Raw genomic sequence first — 20,650 nt, forward strand, 5'->3', positions numbered from 1 at the left:
GGGGGGCTGAGGAAGCTGTGAACAGCCTGGTTTGTCACACAGCATGTTGGCCACCACGCTGAAGCAGCAGCAAGCGGGTTCATGGAAGGTGTACTGAGAACCAGCCACATGGGACCCCCTACTGTGCCTGGGTATCCTCTGGCTTCTGGCTGCAAGGCTGGTGTTTTTTTTTTTTTTTTCCTTTGATATAGGGTCTTGCTTTTTCGCCCAGGCTGGAGTGCAGTGGTGAAATCACGGCTCAATGCAGCCTCAACCTCCTGGACTCAGGCAATCCTCCCACCCAAGCCTCCCGAGTAGCTGGGACTACAGGCGGCACCACCATGCTTGGCGAATTTTGTAAAAATTATTTGTGGAGACAGGGCCTCACTATGTTGCCCAGGCTGGTCTTGAACTCCTGAGCTCCAGTGATCCTCCCACCTTGGCCTCTTGAAGTGCTGGGATTCCACAGGTATGAGCCACCGCACCCGGCTTCAAGGCTGGTCTTGACTGACGACGTCAGGCGGTAGTCCAGTCGCTAGGACAGACGGATCCTGACCCTCACGCTGGAGTGGGTCACAAGGGCACCGTAGTGCCCCACCCAGGAACTCACGTCTCTCCCGTACTGCTCAAAAGATACGTAGCGGATGCCCTTGCCAAAGTTGGTGAAGACGTGGGAGACCTGCAGGGGGAAGGGGAGTGAGAGGGTGAGGGCCTGCGGGCCCCTTCTCTTCCTCCACCTTAACAGATAGGCCCCAAGGACTGAGGAGGTGCCAGTCCTGCACTAGGTGCTGGGGATGGAGCAGCGAAGAAAGCAGGAAAAGGACCCCGCGCTGGTGGAACTGCCATTCTAGCAGGGGGGCCTGGACACTGGGGCTAGGTGGGGGCGAGGGGCTGGGGCATCCTGCCAGGAAGGTGGCAGGAATGTGAGTAGAGTGAGTTAGCAAAGGCCCCACAGAGGTGACACCTGAAGGAGGGGAGGGAGCCAGGAGGGGCTCTGGAGGGAGGGTGTCCCAGGCAGCGGGAACAGCCTGTGCAAAGGTCCCGAGGTGGGAACATGCCTGGAGCTGAGTGAGGGGAGAAGAGAGGGGTCAGGGAGGTCATGGGCAGATCATGGTCTTGTGGGCCACAGGAGGACTTCGGTTATTTATTTATTTATTTTTTCAATTAAAAAGAGTCGAGATAAAATTTTCATAAAACAAACTTTTCATTTATTTATTTATTTTTGAGATGGAGTCTCACTCTGTCACCCAGGCTGGAGTACAGTGGCACGATCTTGGCTCAATGTAACCTCCGCCTCACAGGTTCAAGCGATTCTCCTGTCTCAGCCTCCCGAGTAGCTGGGATTACAGGCGCCCACCACCACGCCCAGCTAATTTTTGTATTTTTAGTAGAGATGGGGGTTTCTCCATGTTGGTCAGGCTGGTCTTGAACTCCTGACCTCAGGTGATCCACCCGCCTTGGTCTCCCAAAGTGCTGGGATTACAGGTGTGAGCCACTGGGTCCGGCCAACATTTACCATTTTATTTTAATTATTTATTTTGAGGCCAAGACTTGCTCCATCGCCCAGACTGGAGTGCAGTGGCATGATCTCAGCTCACTGTAACCTCCACCTCCCCCAGTTCAAGAGATTCTCCTGCCTCAGTCTCCCTAGAAGCTGGGATTACAGGTGCTCACCACCATGCCTGGCTAATTTGTGTATTTCTAGTACAGACAGGGTTTCACCACGCGGGCCAGGCTGGTCTTGAACTCCTGGCCTCAAGTGATCCACCCGCCTTGGCCTCCCAAAGTGCTGGGATTACAGGCATGAGCCACCACACCTGGCCCAAAATTCACTTTTTAAAGTGTACAATTCAGTGGTTTTTAGTTGATTTGCGATGTTACGTGGCCATCACCACTACCTAATTCTAGAGCATTCCCGTCACCCCAGGAAGAAACTCTGCATCCGTGAACTGTCACTTCCAAGTCCTCCCTCCCCCAACCCCTGGCAGTCACCAGTCTTCTTAGTGTACATTTCATATATGTGGAATCATACAGTATTTGTCATTTCATGTCTGGCCTCTTTCAGCATCGTGTTTTCAAAGTTTATCCATGTGGCAGCGTGAATTGGTGCTTCATTTCTTTTCCGTGGCCGCATAACTTTGGCTTTTACTGTGAGATGTAGCCACAGGAGCATTACAAGCAGGGAGACTTGTGATCTGACTCATTTTTTTTTTTTTTTGAAACGGAGTCTTGCTCTGTCACCCAGGCTGGAGTGCAGTGGCTGGATCTCAGCTCACTGCAAGCTCCTCCTCTAGGGTTCACGCCATTCTCCTGCCTCAGCCTCCCGAGTAGCTGGGACTACAGGCACCCGCCACTTCGCCCGGCTAGTTTTTTGTATTTTTTAGTAGAGACGGGGTTTCACCGTGTTAGCCAGGATGGTCTCGATCTCCTGACCTCGTGATCCGCCCGTCTCGGCCTCCCAAAGTGCTGGGATTACAGGCTTGAGCCACCGCGCCCAGCCGATCTGACTCATTATTATTATTATTATTATTTTTAGTTAGGGTCTCTGTCTGTTGTCCTGGCTGGAGTGCAGTGGCAAGATCATAGCTCACTGTAGCCTCGACCAACTGGGCTCCAACCATCCTCCCACCTCAGCTTCCTGAGTAGCTGAGACTACAAGCTCAAGTCACCATGCTGGTCTAATTTTTAATTTCTTTGTAGAGATGGGGGTCTCGCTATATGGCCCAGGCTGGCCTCAAACTCCTGCCCTCAAGCTGTCCTCCCATGTTGGCCTCCCAAAGTGGTGGGATTACAGGTATGAGCCACCGTGCCCAGCCGAAACATTTACTTTGGTAACTGAGGTGTGAGGATCAAGACAGCATAGTCTCGGGGCCAGACTGGGCTTGAGTCCGGCTCTGCACTGGGCCAGTCACATAACCTCCCTGTGCCTCTGTTTCCTAAACTCTAGAATGGACATAGGATTTTGGTTCACCGCTGCATTTCCAGCACCTAGAGTGGTGCCCAGCACACAGTAGGTGCTCAATCAGTGTTTGTTGAACATTAAGCTATTGTGCTAGTGAAATGAATCAGTATGTAAGCCTCTTGACACAGGGCTTGGGATGTAAGAAGGGTTCAGTACTTCTTAGCTGTTATTATAGATATCCAGCGGTGACAGAAGAGAAACCACGCAGATGAGAGGCTGGGTGTGTGTGCCTCTAGGGGGTCGGGGGGAGCTGGAAGGTAGTCTGGACCCACCTGTCGGCAGCCCCTCTCAGTCCACTGAAGGACCGGGTCAGGTGAGGCTGAGAACTTGACCACTTCCTTTTCATACACGTCCAGAAGGCGGACCCGGAGCTGGTAGACGCAGCCGCAGTTCTCTCGAGCACCCCACCTGCCAGGCAGCAGTCAGCCTCCATGTCCCCGTCACCCAGCCAGCATTCTGGGTTTCAGGGTGGGAGGCTGAAGGCTGGGCCTTCCCGCATCTTGATGAGGGTTCTGCACATCTGGACCACATTTGGAGACGTCCTGGCCTGGGAACCTCTAGGGGAGGAGCCTTGGTGGTTCTGGGGTAGAGCCAGAACCTGGGGGAAGAGCCTGGGTGATCCGAGGGTGGAGCCAGAGCCTGGGGGAGGGGTCTGGGTGGTCCTGGGGTGAAGCCAGAACCTAGAGGAGGAGCCTGAGCCTGGGGGAGGGGCCTGAGTGGTCCTAGATGGAGCCAGAGCAGGGGAGGAGCCTGGGTGGTCCTGGGGGAGGAGTCTGGGTGGTCCTGGGGTTGATTCTGGAGGCTTTTGGGTGGGTAGTTGGGGGAGGAGAAAGGATGCTCTGGGGAAGAACCACAATGCAGGGCAGGTGCCTGATGACTTCAGGGAGGAGCCAGAGCCCCGGGGAAGAGACCAGATTTTCTATGGAGGAGCCACAGCCTGAAGGAGGAGCTGGAATGCTTTGGGCAGAACCTGGGTGTTTTGCGAAGAAGGCATTCATCCTAAGCCTGCAGGCTCTGAAGCCAGTCCTGTCCCAGCTATGCTCCCTGAGCCTCAGCTCACAGGGCACCGTGCTCCCACCCCTTCAGAGGCATCCACAAAGGGGTCGGGGGAGGTGTCTCGTTTCAGAGGGGTATCAAGCCAGTCAGTGGCCCCCTGTGGACCACCCCAGCCTGCTGAGATGAGGGTGAGCAGGAGTACAGAGCGGGGGCTCTGGCTTCTCCAAAGCTGTATCCTCCCCGGCTCCGCATCACTTCGCCTCTCAGTGTCATCACAAAGGGTGCACAGTGACAGCCGCTACCCATGGGGTGGACGGGGCGGGAAATGAGCCCCTGCTGCAGAACCGCTGCCAAGCCTGCTGCTGCTCCAGAGCAGGGTGCCGCTCCTCACTCACCAGTCAGCCACACAGATCTCAATCTGGGCGCTGTCCAGTAGCTCCTGCCACACACCTTCCATCACCAGGTCCACAAGCTGCCTCTTGGAGCACCATCTGGGAAGGAGAGATGGCAATGGGCAGGGCAAACAGTCCCGGCATTCAAGGCGCAGTCAGAAACCACCTCCTCCAAGAAGCCTCCCTTGATAACCCTCTCTAAAGCAGCCCTCAGGGTTTGCTCTAGCAAACCTGAAGATCTATGATGGGCTATACATCTCTCCTTGGCCTCTTGGATTCCCTTTGCCATTCTCCACCCTGCTGCGGGCTCCAGGCAGCTGACCTCTATGAAAGCCTGACCCTCATCTATGTGGGACAAGACATGAGTACAAATGAAGGCCACATACTAGACATTTGAGCGGGGAGCTCTGTGGTGGGCCTCCTAAAGTGCGAGGGCCCCGGGTCTAAAGCTGGATGGCCTGGTCTCTGTCACCTATTGCTTCCTGTTGGATCAGCCAATGGGATGCTCCAGCAGGGGATGGAAGTGAAGGAGGTGACTAAAATCAGGGTATATATCCTCTTGGGTCCTTCTCAAGGGACTGCCTTGTCCCCCAAGGAAAAAGCACATCTCCACAGCACGCTCTTCTCATTTTTCAGTAACTGTTTCCTCCCCTCACCTCTAGTAATCTAGGGGTGGTAATGTTCCTTCTCTGTTACTAGCTCAGGGACTCCTGCCAACAACTTTGTAAACAGTCCTTCACCTCAAATTAGAATGTGCCATAATCACATACATTGTGCAGTATTGGTGGAAGGACAGGTAAGTTGACCAACGGAATAGAACAGAGTGCCAGGAACTGGCCGAGCTTGGTGGCTTAGGCCTGTAATCCCAGCACTTTTGAGAGTCCAAGGCAGCTGGATCACTGGAGGTCAGGAGTTCGAGACCAGCCTGGCCAATATGGTGAAACCTCTTCTCTACAAAAAATACAAAAATTAGGCTGGGTGCGGTGGCTCACGCCTGTAATCCCAGCACTTTGGGAGGCCGAGGCAGGTGGATCATGAGGTCAGGAGATTGAGACCATTCTGGCTAACACGGTGAAACCCCATCTCTACTAAAAATGCAAAAAATTAGCCGGGCGTGGTGGCGGGCGCCGGTAGTCCCAGCTACTTGGGAGGCTGAGGCAGGAGAATGGCGAGGCGAGCTTGCAATGAGCCGAGATTGCACCACTGCACTCCAGCCTGGGCGACTGAGCGAGACTCCGTCTCAAAAAAAAAAAAAAAATTAGCCAGGCATGGTGGCGCACCCCTGTAGTCCCAGCTACTCAGGAGGCTGAGGAAGGAGAATCACTGAAACCCAGGAAGCAGAGGCTACAGTGAGTCGAGATTGCGCTAGTGCACTCTAGCCTGGGCAACAAAATGAGATTCTGTCTCAAAAAATGAAAACAAAGAAAATCAGAGTGCCAGGGATAGACCTAGGTATGCACAGAAACTTCATAAACCGTAGAGATGGCATCATCATTCCATGGGGAACAGATTATTTCTCTCTCTCTTTTTTTTTCTTTTGAGTCAAGGTCTTATTCTGTCGCTAGGCTGGAGTGCAGTGCCGTGATCCTAGCTCACTGCAACCTCGAACTCCTGGGCTCAAGAGATCCTCCCACCTTGGCCTCCCAAAGTGCTGGGATTACAGGCATGAGCCACCATGCCCGACCTTCAGTTTCCTACTATAAAGTGGGGGCAATAATAGTATCTATGTCACAGGGTTGTTGCCAGAATTATATGTAAAGTGTCTAGTACAGAGTAACCCCTTGTGGAGGCAAGAGTGACTCCATCTTGGATGCTAATCTGCCATGTTCACTTTTTTTTTTTTTTTTTTTTTTGAGACAGAGTCTCACTCTGTCGCCCAGGCTGGAGTGCAGTGGCGTGATCTCGGCTCACCGCAACATTTGCCTCCTGGGTTCAAGCGATTCTCCCGCCTCAGCCTCCCCAGTAGCTGGGACTACAGGTGCGTGCCACCACGTCCAGCTAATTTTGTCTTTTTAGTAGAGACGGGGTTTCCTCCTGTTGGCCAGGCTGGTCTCGCACTCCTGACCTCAAGTGATCTGCCTGCCTTGGCCTCCCAAAGTGCTGGGATTACAGGCGAGAGCCACCGTGCCCGGCCCAAAACCCTGTCTTTAGATCAAACTGGTCTTGCTGTTGTCTCACAAACTGCAGGCGATGATGCACAGAGCATTACTGCCTGTGGTTGCTAACCTTCCTGATTTTTCCTTGTATCTCTGGCATATAAAACAGTACCCTCAACAAGAATTTGTTGATTGATGGAATGAATCAATGAATAAGGCTGGGCGCGGTGGCTCAAGCCTGTAATCCCAGCACTTTGGGAGGCCGAGACGGGCGGATCACGAGGTCAGGAGATCGAGACCATCCGGGCTAACATGGTGAAACCCCGTCTCTACTGAAAAAAAATACAAAAAATTAGCCGGGCGTGGTGGCGGGCGCCTGTAGTCCCAGCTACTTGGGAGGCTGAGGCAGGAGAATGGTGTAAACCCGGGAGGCGGAGCTTGCAGTGAGCTGAGATCCGGCCACTGTACTCCAGCCTGGCTGACAGAGCGAGACTCCGTCTCAAAAAAAAAAAAAAAAAAAAAAAAGAAAAAAAAATGAATAAATGGGGGAAGGAGAGGGTGAAGGTGGCGATGAGAACAGTGTGGGGGTAGGGTCCCTTTCTCTCTCTGGGGCCCCTGCCCCAGGGATCGGGGCCTCTCACTTGGGCCACTCACTCGAAAGAGGTCACGAAGCAGGTCTGTGAAGGCGCTCCGGGTACCGGTGTTAGGTTCTTTTCTATGGCCCAGCCGTTCCCGCCGTGCTCCACCTCCCAGCCTCTGAAGCCCTCTGTGGGAAAACAAGAGTTGAACATATGATTTACCTGCCAGCCTGCCCAGCAGAGACCCAGCAACCACCCAGCTTGTGCTGTCCACCAGCCTGTCCCTCTTGTGCTCCAATCCTCCCTGGTTTCTCCTACCGACTCCTCCTCCCATTATCCTGTATTCCTGGTCCTACCCCAGAACTGTGACTCTCAGCCTTGCCCATCCACTCAGCTTCTCTTCAGTCACCCTTACTTGCTCTTTCTCCTTCAGTTGTGCTCTTCACTGTGTGTGTGTGTGTGTGTGTTAGAGAGAGAGGCAGGGTCTTACTCTATCGCCCAGGCTGGAGTGCAGTGGCTCCACCATCATGGCTCACTGCAGCCTCTAACTCCTGAGCTCAAGCGATCCTCCCATATCGGCCTCCAGAGTAGCTAGGACCACAGGTGCATGCCACCACACCTGGCTAATTTAATTTTTTAATTTTTTTTTTGAGACGGAGTTCTGATCTTGCTGCCCAGACTGGAGTGCAATGGCATGATCTCAGCTCACTGTAACCTCTGCCTCCAAGGTTCAAGCGATTCTCCTGCCTCAGCCTCCCAGGTAGCTGGGATTACAGGTGTGCATCACCACACCTGGTTAATTTTGTATTTTAGTAGAGATGGGGTTTCGCCATGTTGGTCAGGCTGGTCTTGAACTCCTGACCTCAGGTGATCCGCTGGCCTTGGCCTCCCAAAAGTGCTGGGATTACAGGCATGGGGCACTGCGCCTGGCCTAATTAAAAAATTTTTTTTAACCTTTTTTTTTTTTTTTTTTTTTTTTTTTTTTTTTTTTTTGAGACGAAGTCTCCCTCTTGTCCCCTAGGCTGGAGTGCAATGGCATGATCTCAGCTCACTGCAACCTCTGCCTCCAGGGTTCAAGCGATTCTCCTGCCTCAGCCTCCTCAGTAGCTGGGATTACAGATGCCTGTCACCATGCCTGGCTACTTTTTCTATATTTAGTGCAGGCGGGGTTTCACCATGTTGGCCAGGCTGGTCTCGAACTCCTGACCTCAGGTGATCCACCCGCCTCAGCCTCCCAAAGTGCTGGGATTACAGGCATGAGCCACCGCGCCCGGCCTAATTTTCAAAATTTTTAGAGACAGTCTCACTTTGTTGTTCAGGCTGGTCTCGAGCTCCTGGCCTCAAGCGATCCTCCCACCATCGCCTCCCAAAATGCTGGGATTACAGGCGTGAGCTACTGCGCCCCACCCTTTTTTTTTTTTTTTTTTTTTTTTTTTTTGAAGACAAGGTTTCTCTCTGTCACCCAGGCTGTAGTGCAATGGCACGATCATAGCTCACTGCAGCCTCGAACTCCTAGGCTTAAGCGATCCTCCTGCCTTGGCCTCCCAAAGCGTTGCCATTCGGCCTCTGCCCTGTTCTGCACCCCCTCTGCATATCAAACTGCTTGCTTTCTCCCCTGGCCCAGCCAGGGTCTTCCTCCCTTGCCCAGTCCACTCGTCCCGATTCCTGGGTCCGCGGTCTTCAGCCCCGCCTACCGGACCTACAGCCCAGGCACTGCGTCCCTCAGCCCCGCCCCCTGGCTCCTCCAGGGGTCTCGCCCATTGGCTACATCTGTCTCAGACTCTGTCCCGGCCCCGCCCCTGTCTCGCTCACCCCAGCCCCCTCCCCCAGCCTCATGGGCACCACTCCCTGCACCCACGCTCTCCGCAGGAGTTGAAGATGAGGTTGCGGCGGAAGGGCGCGCGCAGACAGTAGCGCGCCAGGGCACACAGCGGGAACTCCTCCTTGTCTTCGTTGCTGGGCAGGCAGCGTTGGGCCACTGCATAGAGTGCGCGGCCCTCAGCGCTGCGGTCGCGGGCCAGCTGCAGCAGCCACACGGTGGGCCCGTCCACTATGTCGCGCCAGGCGCGGCACACTGGACGGCATCGCGTGACCAAGGCGCGTGGAGGCACGTGGCTCAGAACCTGCACCAGCAGCTCCGGGGGCAGCGCGTCCAGGGCCAGGGACGGGTCCGCCGGCAGCCGTCGCCGCGAGAGCCGGGCGCCCATCTCTAGCAGCCGGAGTCCTGCAGGTAGAGAGGGGTCGTAGGCGGGTCAGCGCAGCCAGGCCACCCCCTCCCTACTTTGCCTCCCAGGGCGCAAGGCCCCTGCAGCTCGAGAAACCCCATTAGGTCCATGGGCAACCAGGGACCCATTCCCCTCTGATTCTGGGCCTCTCCCCATCTTTCCACCTTGGGCAAAAGACTCTGACCCCCGTCAGGACCGCTGATCACGGCTTCCGTCTGGCGTTCACTTGTGTCGGGCTAAGCGCTTCACGTATATCACAAGTGAAACGGCAAAATAACTAACATAACTAACCCCATTTTTGTTTAAGGGGACTTTACCCATTCCTGCACATAGGCTAGGATAATTTTAGAGCGCTGAGATAATATGCAAAAACAGCAATCATGTAGTTTTTAAAACTAACTCTGGGATTAAAGAAGTATGTAAACAACTATGTTTTGTCAAAGATTTATAGGAGCACTGTGACCCAACCAAGGACAAAGAAGTCACCAACCTCCTCGGACCCTAGCTGGCACCCAGATGTCTGCAGTGGTCACCTCCTTATTTTATTATTACTTTTTTATGGAGCTAGAAACCAGGACTACAGCCTGTACCTCCTGGGCTCGAGTGATCCTCCTGCCTCAGCCTCCCAAGTAGCTGGGCCTATAGGTGCACGCCACTATGCCCAGCTAGTTTTTTATTTTATATATATTTTTGTAGAAATGGGGTCTCACTGCATTGCCCTGGCTGGTCTTGAACTCCTGGGCTCAAGTGATCCTCCTGCCTCAGCCTCCCAAAGTACTGGGATTGGTATGAGCCACTGCGCCTGGCCTGTTGGTCACCTCTTAATCACAATGCTCTTCTCTTCCCTCTGCCCTTAAAAAAAAAAAAAAAAAAAATTAGGCCGGGCGCGGTGGCTCAAGCCTGTAATCCCAGCACTTTGGGAGGCCGAGACGGGCGGATCACTAGGTCAGGAGATCGAGACCATCCTGGCTAACACGGTGAAACCCCGTCTCTACTAAAAAATACAAAAAACTAGCCGGGCGAGGTGGCGGGTGCCTGTAGTCCCAGCTACTCAGGAGGCTGAGACAGGAGAATGGCCCGAACCCGGGAGGCGGAGCTTGCAGTGAGCTGAGATCCGGCCACTGCACTCCAGCCTGGGCGACAGAGCGAGACTCCGTCTCAAAAAAAAAAAAAATTGTCCTGATTTAAGATGGTACTTTAGGATGATAGTCCACTGTGTTCTCGGTTTGCTGGCTCTCCAAATAAACTTGCTTTTCCTCCCACCAGCTGTCGTCTCTCTTGAGTTTGGTTTTTTTTTTTTGTTTTTTTTTTTTTTTTTTGAGGCAGAGTCTCACTCTGTCACCCAGGCTGGAGTGCAGTGGCCCGTCTTGGCTCACTGCAACCTCTGTCTCCCAGGTTCAAGTGGTTCTCCTGCCTCAGCCTCCCGAGTAGCTGAGACTACAGGAATGCGCCACCACACCTGGCTAATTTTTGTATCTTTAGGAGAGACAGTTTCACCATGTTGGCCAGGCTGGTCTCGAACTCTGGACCTCAGGTGATCCACCCACCTCGGCCTTCCAAAGTGCTGGGATTGTAGGCATGAGCCACCGCGCCCGGCCTGAGCTTGGCTTTCTTTTCTTTTCTTTTTTTTTGAGACGGAGTCTTGCTCTGTCGCTCAGGCTGGAGTGCAGTGGCACGATCTCGGCTCACTGCAAGCTCTGCCTCCCGGGTTCACGCCATTCTCCTGCCTCAGCCTCCTGAGTAGCTGGGACTACAGGTGCCCACCACCGCGCCCAGCTAATTTTTTGTATTTTTAGCGGAGACAGGGTTTCACTGTGGTCTCGATCTCCTGACCTTGTGATCGCCTGCCTTGGCCTCCCAAAGTGCTGGGATTAGAGGCGTGAGGCACCACGCCCGGCCGGCTTTCTTTTCTAAAACTGAGTCTTACTCTGTTGCCCAGGCTGGAGTGCAGTGGCACGATCTCAGCTCACTGCGACCTCCACCTCCCGGGTTCAAGCGATTCTCCTGCCTCAGCCTCCCAAGTAGCTGGAATTACAGGTGTGTGCCACCACACTGAGCCAGTAATTTCTGTATAGAGATGGGATTTCACCATGTTGGCCAGCTGGTCTCGAACCCCTGACCTCAAGTGATCCACCTGTCTCAGCCTCCCAAAATGCTGGGATTTCAGGCATGAGCCAGCATGCCTGGCCTGAGTTTGGCTTTCGAGTGTCAAGCCTCCAAACCTGGGTTGGGTTACAGACCCACAAGGAAACCCACTGTGGAAGAAACCATTTCCACCCCATACCCCAATGTGTTCCAACTACTGTAACCTTTGGAACCCATGACCCATCTTCTTGCCTCAGTTACTTCTCTGAACATTCCTACTATCTTCTTGCTCTAACTGGAACCCAGCTCTCTTGTGGGCCTTCCAAGTGGGGAGGTCTTTGTGCTCCTGGGAGCTGCTTCCTGACCATTCTCCCTCCACCCTCCCCAAAACCCCCGGCGATGAATCTCATCACTACCCTGTCTCCTGCGTCATCTGCTGACCCAGATCATGACTCCTGTCTTCTCCCTAATTTTAGCTCTGGGCTCACGGTCGCTCCCGCTGCTCTTAGCATCATTCTCAGTGATTTCCATAACCAGATAGATAGTTCTTCCGCAGTCCCAACCTCTCTGTTCCCTGACCTCCCTCTAGTGGCTTTATCCTTCCCCAACCTCTCCCTCTCATGGTCACACCCAAGCCTTGTCCAATAACAGCAGCCTCTTCAGAACCTCAATTTCACACACTCACTCTCCACCCATCACTTTCTCTTTCCACCTCATTCCCTCCAGTGCCCAACTCGCATGATCCTTCCAACCCACTGTGATCTCTCATCCTTTGTCCTTTTCATTTTTCACTCCCCCTCACCTCCCATGCCCTCATTTCTTCCTTAGCCAGCTTAAATTCCATGGTTAATCATTAAAAACATTCTTGATCTGGCATGCTGGCTCATGCCTGTAATCCCAGCACTTTGGGAAGGCAAGGTGGGAGGACTGCTTGAGGCCAGGAGTTTGAGATCAGCCTGGGCAACAGAGCGAGACTCCATCTGCACAAAAAATTAAAAAAATTAGCCAGGTGTGGTGGTGCACACCTGTAGTCCCAGCTGCTCCAGAGGTTAAGGTGGGACAATCGCTTGAGCCCAGGAGTTGGAGGCTGCAGAGAGCTATGATTATACCGCTGTACTCCAGCCTGGGCAACAAAGTGAGACCCTGTCTCTAAATAAAATAAAATGAAAAGAATAGCAAAAAAAGTGGGGCTGTTGCTAGAAGGGGAGGTGAGGTCGAGAGAGGGTTTGGGCTGGGCGAGGTGGCTCATACCTGCAATCCCAGTACTTTGGGAGGCCAAGGTGGGCAGATCACTTGAGGTCAGGAGTTTGAGACCAGCCTGGCTAACATGGTGAAACCCCATCTCTACTAAAAATACAAACATTAGCTGGGTGTGGTGGCGCATGCCTGTAATCCCAGCTACTCAGGAGGCTGAGGCAGGAGAACTGCTTGAACCCAGGAGGTAGAGGTTGCAGTGAGCTGAGATCGCGCCATTGCACTCCAGCCTGGGTAGCAGAGTGAGACCCTATCTCAAAACAAAACAAAACAAAAACAAAAACAAAAACAAACAAGCAAAAAAAAAAAAAAATGAGAGGGTTTGTTTTGAGATGGGAGACAGGATGCTGTGTGGGCTGACAGGAGATCCAGTGCATTGGGGGAAACTGAATGAGCAGCAGAGAGAGGTGAGAACCAGGGACCGTGGCTGGAAGTGGGTGGGAAGGTGGGAGCAGGTGATGGGACAGTCACAGCAGGAAAACGGGTGTGGGCATGGTGCAGGTAGGTGGTAGAGGCAGGGGCGGCTGTGGAAGTTCACTTTTCATCTCTTGCATTTTCTCTGCAAAATAAGAAGCCAAGGGAGAGTGAAGCGGGGGGAGGAGGTGTTGGAAAGGATTAGGGGAGGAGGTGTTGGAAAGTATTAGGGGAGAAGTGAAAAGGTATGAATTAGTTGTCTAGAAGAGAGGAGGAAGGAGGGGATCAGAGAAATGTCATATGGCTGCCAGGCAGCATTGGAGTCTGCCTGAGGGTCAAGTTCACAGACTTGAAGTTAGCCTGGCCAGGGGGCTGTGTTTTTTAGCCCACTTGAGCTGTGTGGGCGCAGGCACGGTGGAGAGGAAGGCTGGATTTAACCGGGGTCTCATGCAGGAAGAAGCCAAAGGGGGCAAGGGTGTGTGCAGAGAATGTGTTCTTTTTTATTTATTTACTTTTTTGAGACGGAGTCTCGCTCTGTCACCCAGGATGGAGTGCAGTGGCGCGATCTCAGCTCACTGCAACCTCTACCTCCTGGGTTCAAGCGATTCTCCTGCCTTAGCCTCCCAAGTAGCTGGGATTATAGGCGCCTGCCACCACGCCTGGCTAATTTTTGTATTTTTAGTAGAGACGGGGTTTCACCATGTTGGCCAGCCTGGTCTCGAATTCCTGAACTCAGGTAATCCACCCGCCTCAGCCTCCCAAAGTGCTAGGATTACAGGTGTGAGCCACTACGCCGGGCTGAGAATGTGTTTTTTTGTTTTGTTTTGTTTTGAGACAGAGTTTCACTCTTGTTGCCCAGGCTGGAGTGCAATGGCGTGATCTTGGCTCACTGCAACCTCCACCTTCTGGGTTTAAGCAATTCTCCTGCCTCAGCCTCCCGAGTTGCTGGGATTACAGGCACCCACCACCACATCTGGCTAATTTTTATATTTTTAGTAGAGACATCACCATGTTGGACAGGTGGTTCTCAAACTCCTGACCTCAGGTGATCCGCCCAACTCAGCCTCCCAAGGTGCTGGGATTACAAGCGTGAGCCACTGCGCCTGGCCTGAGAATGTGTTATTTTTAATTTTTTGAGACAGCACTTGCTTCTTCACTCAGGTGCGAGTGCAGTGGTGTGATCACGGCTCACTGCAGCCTTGACCTCCTAGGCTCAAGTGATCCTCCCACCTCAGCCTCCCAAACTGCTGGGATTAGAGGCATGAGTCACCGCATCCAGCGTCTTTGTTTCTCTTTGTGGTAAAACTTCTCAAAAAAGCAATCTACCCAGTATTTTCTGCTTCCATTCTTCCTAAAACCTTTTCTTTTTTTTTTTTTTTTTTTTTGAGACGGAGTCTCGCTCTGTCGCCCAGGCTGGAGTGCAGTGGCGCGATCTCGGCTCACTGCAAGCTCCGCCTCCCGGGTTCACGCCATTCTCCTGCCTCAGCCTCCCGAGTAGCTGGGACTACAGGCGCCCACAACTGCGCCCGGCTAATTTTTTTTTTGTATTTTTGGTAGAGACGGGGTTTCACCGTGGTCTCGATCTCCTGACCTTGTGATCCGCCCGCCTCGGCCTCCCAAAGTGCTGGGATTACAGGCGTGAGCCACCGCGCCCGGCCTCTTTTTTTTTTCTTATTTTTTTGAGACAGAGTCTCCCTCTGTCACCCAGACTGGAGTGCAGTGGCACAGTCTCAGCTCACTACAACCTCCGGCTCCGAGGTTCAAGTGATTCTTGTGCCTCAGCCTCCCGATTAGCTGGGACTACAGGTGCATGCCACCAGGCCTTGCTAATTTTTGTGTTGTTAGTAGAGACAGGGTTTCACCATGTTGCTGAGGCTGATTTTGAACTCTTGGGCTCCAAGGATCCTGCTGCCTTGGCCTCCCAAAGTGCTGGGATTATAGGTGTGAGCCACTGTGCCCGGCTCCAGCGCCACTTCTTGCTATAAATTATATAAGCAATGGCAAGTCACTTAATCTCTTTATACCTCAGTTTCCCTTTCTGAAAATGGGGCTAACAGTGCCTCCATCATAGGGCTGTAGTGAGGATGAAATGAGTATTTTAAAGCACTTAGGAAAAGCCCCTGCAGGCTCCTAAATAAGAGTGATATTAATTTAATATTAGTCCAGGCGTGGTGGCTCACACCTGTAATCCCAGCACTTTGGGAGGCTTAGGTTAGCGGATCAATTGAGGTCAGGAGCCCAGGCAACATGGCGAAACCCCATCTCTACAAAAAAGACAAAAATTAGCAGGGTATGGTGGGTGCTTATAATCCCAGCTACTCGGGAGGCTGATGCAGAAGAATCACTTAAACCCAGGAGGTGGAGGTTGCAGTGAGCTGAGATCGCGCCTCTGCACCCCAGCCTGGGTGACAGAGGGAGACTCTGTCTCAAAAAAATGATGTCAGGAATATTTGCTACATTCATGGACTACTTTCCTGACACAGGCTTATTTCTTTTTTTAAAATAAAACCTTAATTTGTTTAAAAATGACAACAGTTGACATGAATTGAGCACTTATTGGGCACATGCAGATAACAAGCATTAGATCATTAAAGCCTCTTAAAAAGGGCACGCTCAAAGGAGAGTTTTGCCCATTAAACAAGATGATGGAATTCACGAGCTGATCCAGCTTAAATGCTCAGCACAGTGGCTTAATAAGGGCCAATAAATGCCACTAAATCAAAATGTCACAGCTAAAATAGTTGTGTCAGCCAGGCGCGGTGGCTCATGCCTGTAATCCCAACATTTTGGGAGGCGGAGGTAGGTGGATCATTTGAGGTCAGGAGTTCAAAACCAGCCTGGCCAACAAGGCGAAACCTGTCTCTACTAAAAATACAAAAATTAGCCGGGCGTGGTGGTGGGAGCCTGTAATCCCAGCTACTCAGGAGGCTGAGGCAGCAGAATCACTTGAACCCGGGAGGCAGAGGTTGCAGTGAGCCAAGATTGTGCCACTGCACTCCAGCCTGGGCAACAAAGCGAGACTCTGCCTCAAAATGAATAAATAAATAAATACATAAATAAATAAAATAAAATAGTTGCTGTCTCTTTTTAAAAATGATGTGTCATAATCATGGCAACTAGCATAATTTAGTATTTCATATTAATTTTTAAAATATTAATATTAATTTTCACAGGTGTGAGCCACCATGCCCAGCCCCGACATCATCTTTATTCCTACTGCAGAAAGAATGAAGTTGTGGAGACAGACTTGACAAAGACCAAGCTGTGCTTTTCTCCAGGTGGTTCTGAGTTGCATTAATAGTTCACTGAGGCCCGGTGCTTGAACCCAGGAGGCAGAGGTTGCAGCGAGCTGAGATCACACCACTCACTGCACTTCAGCCTGGGTGACAGAGCGACTCTGTCTCAAAAATAAATAAATAATTCCCTGAGGTTTATAAACAAGTCTACCAGCCTGCCTGGCATGGATGTGATGCTCACCAGAGTTTAGTTCCCTGGAGTTCTTCTTAGGAGGAGTTCTTGGTTCCCACTCTTCTTAGGAGTGTGTTCCCACTGGCAAAAGGAGGATCTCTGGGGCTGGGGGTGGACCCCTCGCCCAACAAAGACAGCCAGACTTCACCAAGGAGCAGAGATGTTCAAGAAACATACTGAATGAGCCCTCATCTATACCACACGAACCATATTAAATGCTTGTGTGGGGCCCTGGTGTAGTGGCTCACACCTGTAATCCCAGCACTTTGGGAGGCTGAGGCAGAAGGATCGCTTGAGCCTAGGAGTCCAAGACCAGCCTGGGCAACCTGGCGAAACCCCATCTCTACAAAAAAAAATACAAAAAAGTTAGTCAGGCATAGTGTCACGTACCTGTAGTCCCAGCTACTTGGGAGCTGAGGGGGAAGGATCACTGAGCCTGGGAGGTTGAGGCTGTGGTGAGTCGTGAAGGGGCCACTATATTCCAGCCCAGGTGATAGAATGAGACCCTGTCTCAAAAAAAAAAAAAAAAAAAAAAAAAAAAGTTTGTGGCTGGGCAGGATGGCTTATGCCTGCAATCTCAGAACTTTGGGAGACCAAGGCGGTCGGATCACCTGAGGTCAAGAGTTCGAGACCAGCCTGGCCATCATGGTGAAGCCCCATCTCTACTAAAAATACAAAATTAGTCAGGTGTGGTGGTATGCTCCTATAGTCCCAGCTACTTGGGAGGCTGGTGAGATAATTGCCTGAACCCAGCAGGTAGAAGTTGTGGTAAGCCACTGCACTCTAGGTTGGGCAACAGTGAAACTGTCTCAAAAAAAAAAAAAAAAGGAAAGAGGAAAGAAACACAAAAAGTGGCTCAACAGTCAAAGACAGGTTTATTTTGGAGAATAAGCCTGAGAGGGGCTTCTGGAGGATTTTTGTTTTGTTTTGTTTTGTTTTTTGGGAAAGGTTGAAAAGTACCCACTGCAAGGTTGAATGCCAACTACTGGCTGGGTCATAATAGGACAAGTAGGGCCTGGTACTGCCTGCTTCCAGGGTTTTTGGGAGAGTGTGTATTTGAAGGAAAGTTACTGGCTGTCAGAGTGACCAGGGAATGCTACTGGTATTCAGCTACCCAAAGAGACCCAGGATGCTATGGCAGACTGTATTTTTCAAAAGTGGCTATGATAACATTTCCTACCTGACATGCTCTTTAAGTTCACCACTGCTCATGAAGCTGTGGGGTCCACATTGCTCCCCTGGGCATGTGCGGGCCTTTGCAACTGCCTCAACTTTCAGAGTACTGCAGAAGTGGATTTCATTCTCTCTCTGTCTCTCTCTTTAAGAGACAAAGTCTCACTCTGTCGCCTGATTGGAGTGTAGTGGTGTGATTATGGCTCACTGAAGCCTCGAACTCCTGGGCTCAAGCGATCCTCCTAACTCAGCCTCCTGAGTAGATGGGACTGCAGACACATGCCACCATGCCCAGCTAAGTGTGTTTTATATATATATATATGTATATATTTTTTTTTCTAGAAATGAGGGGTCTCCCTATGTTGCCCAGGCTGGTCTCCTCCTGGGCTCAAGTGATCCTGTCGCCTTGGCCTCCCAAAGTGCTGGGATTACAGGTATGAGCCACTGTGCCAGGCCTGCTAGGGATTTCTGAGGCTGGATCATAAAAGAGTATGCAGCCTCTGCTTGACTGTCTTTCTTTCTTTCTTTCTTTCTTTTCTGAGATGGAGTCTTCCTCTGTTGCCCAGGCTGGAGTGCAGTGGCCCAATCTCGGCCCACTGCAATCTCTGCCTCCTGGGTTCAAGCAATTGTCCTGCCTCAGCCTCCCGAGTAGCTGGGATTACAGGCGCATGCCACCATGCCTGGCTAAGTTTTGTATTATTATTATTATTATTTTTTCAGTAGAGACGGGATTTCACCATGTTGGCCAGGCTGGTCTTGAACTCCTGACCTTGTGATTCGCCCCCCTCGGCCTCCCAAAGTGCTGGGATTCATTAGGCTGTGCAATTTGTGCACTTTCTTTTTTCTTTTTTTTTTTTTTTTTTGAGACGGAGTCTAGCTCTGTTGCTCAGGCTGGAGTGCAGTGGCCAGATCTCAGCTCACTGCAAGCTCCGCCTCCCGGGTTTATGCCATTCTCCTGGCTCAGCCTCCCGAGTAGCTGGGACTACAGGCGCCTGCCACCTCGCCCGGCTAGTTTTTTGTATTTTTTAGTAGAGACGGGGTTTCACCGTGTTAACCAGGATGGTCTCGATCTCCTGACCTTGTGATCCGCCCGTCTCGGCCTCCCAAAGTGCTGGGATTACAGGCTTGAGCCACCGCGCCCGGCCAATTTGTGCACTTTCTATAAAAGGTTTGCTAAAAATGGGCTGGGTACCATGGCTCACGTGTGTCATCCCAGCACTTTGGGAGGCTGAGGTGGGAGGATGGCTTGAACCCAGGGGTTCGAGACCAGCGTGGGCAACATAGTGAAACCCCATCTCTACAAAAAATAAACATTAAAAAATTAGCTGGACCTGGTGGTGTGCACTTGTAGTCCCAGATACTAGGGAGGCTGAGGTGAGAGGATTACTTGTGGCCAGGAGTTCGAGGGTACAGTGAGCTATGATTGCACTACTGCATTCCAGCCTGGGTGACAGAGTGAGACTGTCTCCAAAAACAAAAACAAAACACCACCACCATCACCAAAACAGAACACATACCCAAAACCCTCAACGTTTGCAAAAAATGATGAAAACAAGAAAAACAGATATGGTAGTCCATGGAAAGGAACAAAAAGATGTCCAAAAACTTTGCTCAAAGTCATCAAACGAAAGATGTGACGAGTTTAAAATAGAAGAATCTGTGAAAATGATTAAGCGTTAGCTTATAAGTATTTCCTCAGCAGATTCTCAAATTGTATAGTTTTTTTGAGGCCGAGACCTTTTTATACTGACTGGAAAATTCTGCACAAAAAATACCTCTGTGAATCATGATACCAGTTTGTTTTTGGTTTGTCCAGAGTATACTTTTGCCAGAGTATATTTATAATAATCCATTCTTCTTCTTTTTTTTTTTTTTTTTTTTTTTTTGAGACGGAGTCTCGCTCTGTCGCCCGGGCTGGAGTGCAGTGGCGCGATCTCGGCTCACTGCAAGCTCCGCCTCCCGGGTTCACGCCATTCTCCTGCCTCAGCCTCCCGAGTAGCTGGGACTACAGGCGCCCGCCGCCTCGCCCGGCTAATTTTTTGCATTTTTAGTAGAGACGGGGTTTCACCGTGTTAGCCAGGATGGTCTCGATCTCCTGACCTCGTGATCCGCCCGCCTCGGCCTCCCAAAGTGCTGGGATTACAGGCGTGAGCCACCGCGCCCGGCCTCTTCTTCTTTTTTTTTATGGCTCTGGGGACTGGGATCAGCTATGTGGTCCTCACTTAGGGAACTTGTGCCTTTGCCATCAGATGGATGGGGCTGGGTCATCTGAGGTTTCTTCCATCCTAGTCTGGCAGCTGAAGTGAGGAGACCTGCATAGCTGGCGCTCCTTAGACATTGCTTTCTATTTTCACCTGGCCTGTCCAGCTACTTTCAGAAAGAAACCAAATAATATTTTTTTTTTTTTTTTTTTTTTTTTTTGAGACAGAGTCTTGCTCTGTCACCTAGGCTGCAGTGCAGTGGCACGATCTCAGCTCACTGTAACCTCTGCCTCCCAGGTTCAAGGGATTCTCCTGCATCAGCCTCCTGAGTAGCTGGGATTACAGGTGTGCATCACCACGCCTGGTTAAGCTTTGTATCTTTAGTAGAGACAGGGTTTCACCACGTTGGCCAGGCTGGTCTCGAACTCCTGACCTCAGGTGATCCACCCAACTCGGTTTCCCAAAATGCTGGGATTACAGGTGTGAGCCACCGCCCCCAGCCGATATGGAACATTTCTATTGCCCCAAAAGGTTTATCCCTTCCCAGCCAACCTCCCCACTCCCACCCAACGGCAACTACTATTCTGTTTTTATTTATTTATTTTTTCGTTTTTGTTTTTGGTTTTTTAGAGTATTGCTCTGTCGTCCAGGCTGGAGTGCAGTGGTGCGATTTTGGCTCACTGCAACCTCCGCCTCCCAGGTTCAAGAGATTTTTCTACTTCAGCCTCCGGAGTAGCTGGGATTACAGGCACGCACTACCACGCCCGGCTAATTTCTGTATTTTTAGTAGAGACAGGGTTTCTTCGTGTTGGCCAGGCTGGTCTTGA

The 20,650-nt window shown here is 51.5% G+C and overlaps 2 protein-coding genes across 3 annotated transcripts in view; both read right to left on the minus strand.

The window, feature by feature from the left end:
* SARS2 (seryl-tRNA synthetase 2, mitochondrial) overlaps nt 1–20,650 on the minus strand; it is a 209,078-nt gene that overhangs the window by 20,652 nt on the left and 167,776 nt on the right. The gene's annotated exons all lie outside the window — the stretch shown is intronic.
* FBXO17 (F-box protein 17) overlaps nt 183–20,650 on the minus strand; it is a 34,999-nt gene continuing 14,531 nt past the window's right edge. For both annotated transcript variants that reach the window (XM_050769281.1, XM_050769282.1), the window contains exons 2-6: nt 8,862–9,227; nt 7,080–7,191; nt 4,333–4,428; nt 3,214–3,349; nt 183–658 (exon numbers count right to left, since the gene is read on the minus strand). In XM_050769281.1, coding sequence (XP_050625238.1) covers nt 515–658; nt 3,214–3,349; nt 4,333–4,428; nt 7,080–7,191; nt 8,862–9,210 — 837 coding nt within the window. In that variant the 5' untranslated portion in view covers nt 9,211–9,227 and the 3' untranslated portion in view covers nt 183–514. The remainder of the gene's footprint in view (nt 659–3,213; nt 3,350–4,332; nt 4,429–7,079; nt 7,192–8,861; nt 9,228–20,650) is intronic.

Source organism: Macaca thibetana, chromosome 19, assembly GCF_024542745.1.
Source record: "Macaca thibetana thibetana isolate TM-01 chromosome 19, ASM2454274v1, whole genome shotgun sequence".
NCBI lineage: Eukaryota > Metazoa > Chordata > Mammalia > Primates > Cercopithecidae > Macaca > Macaca thibetana.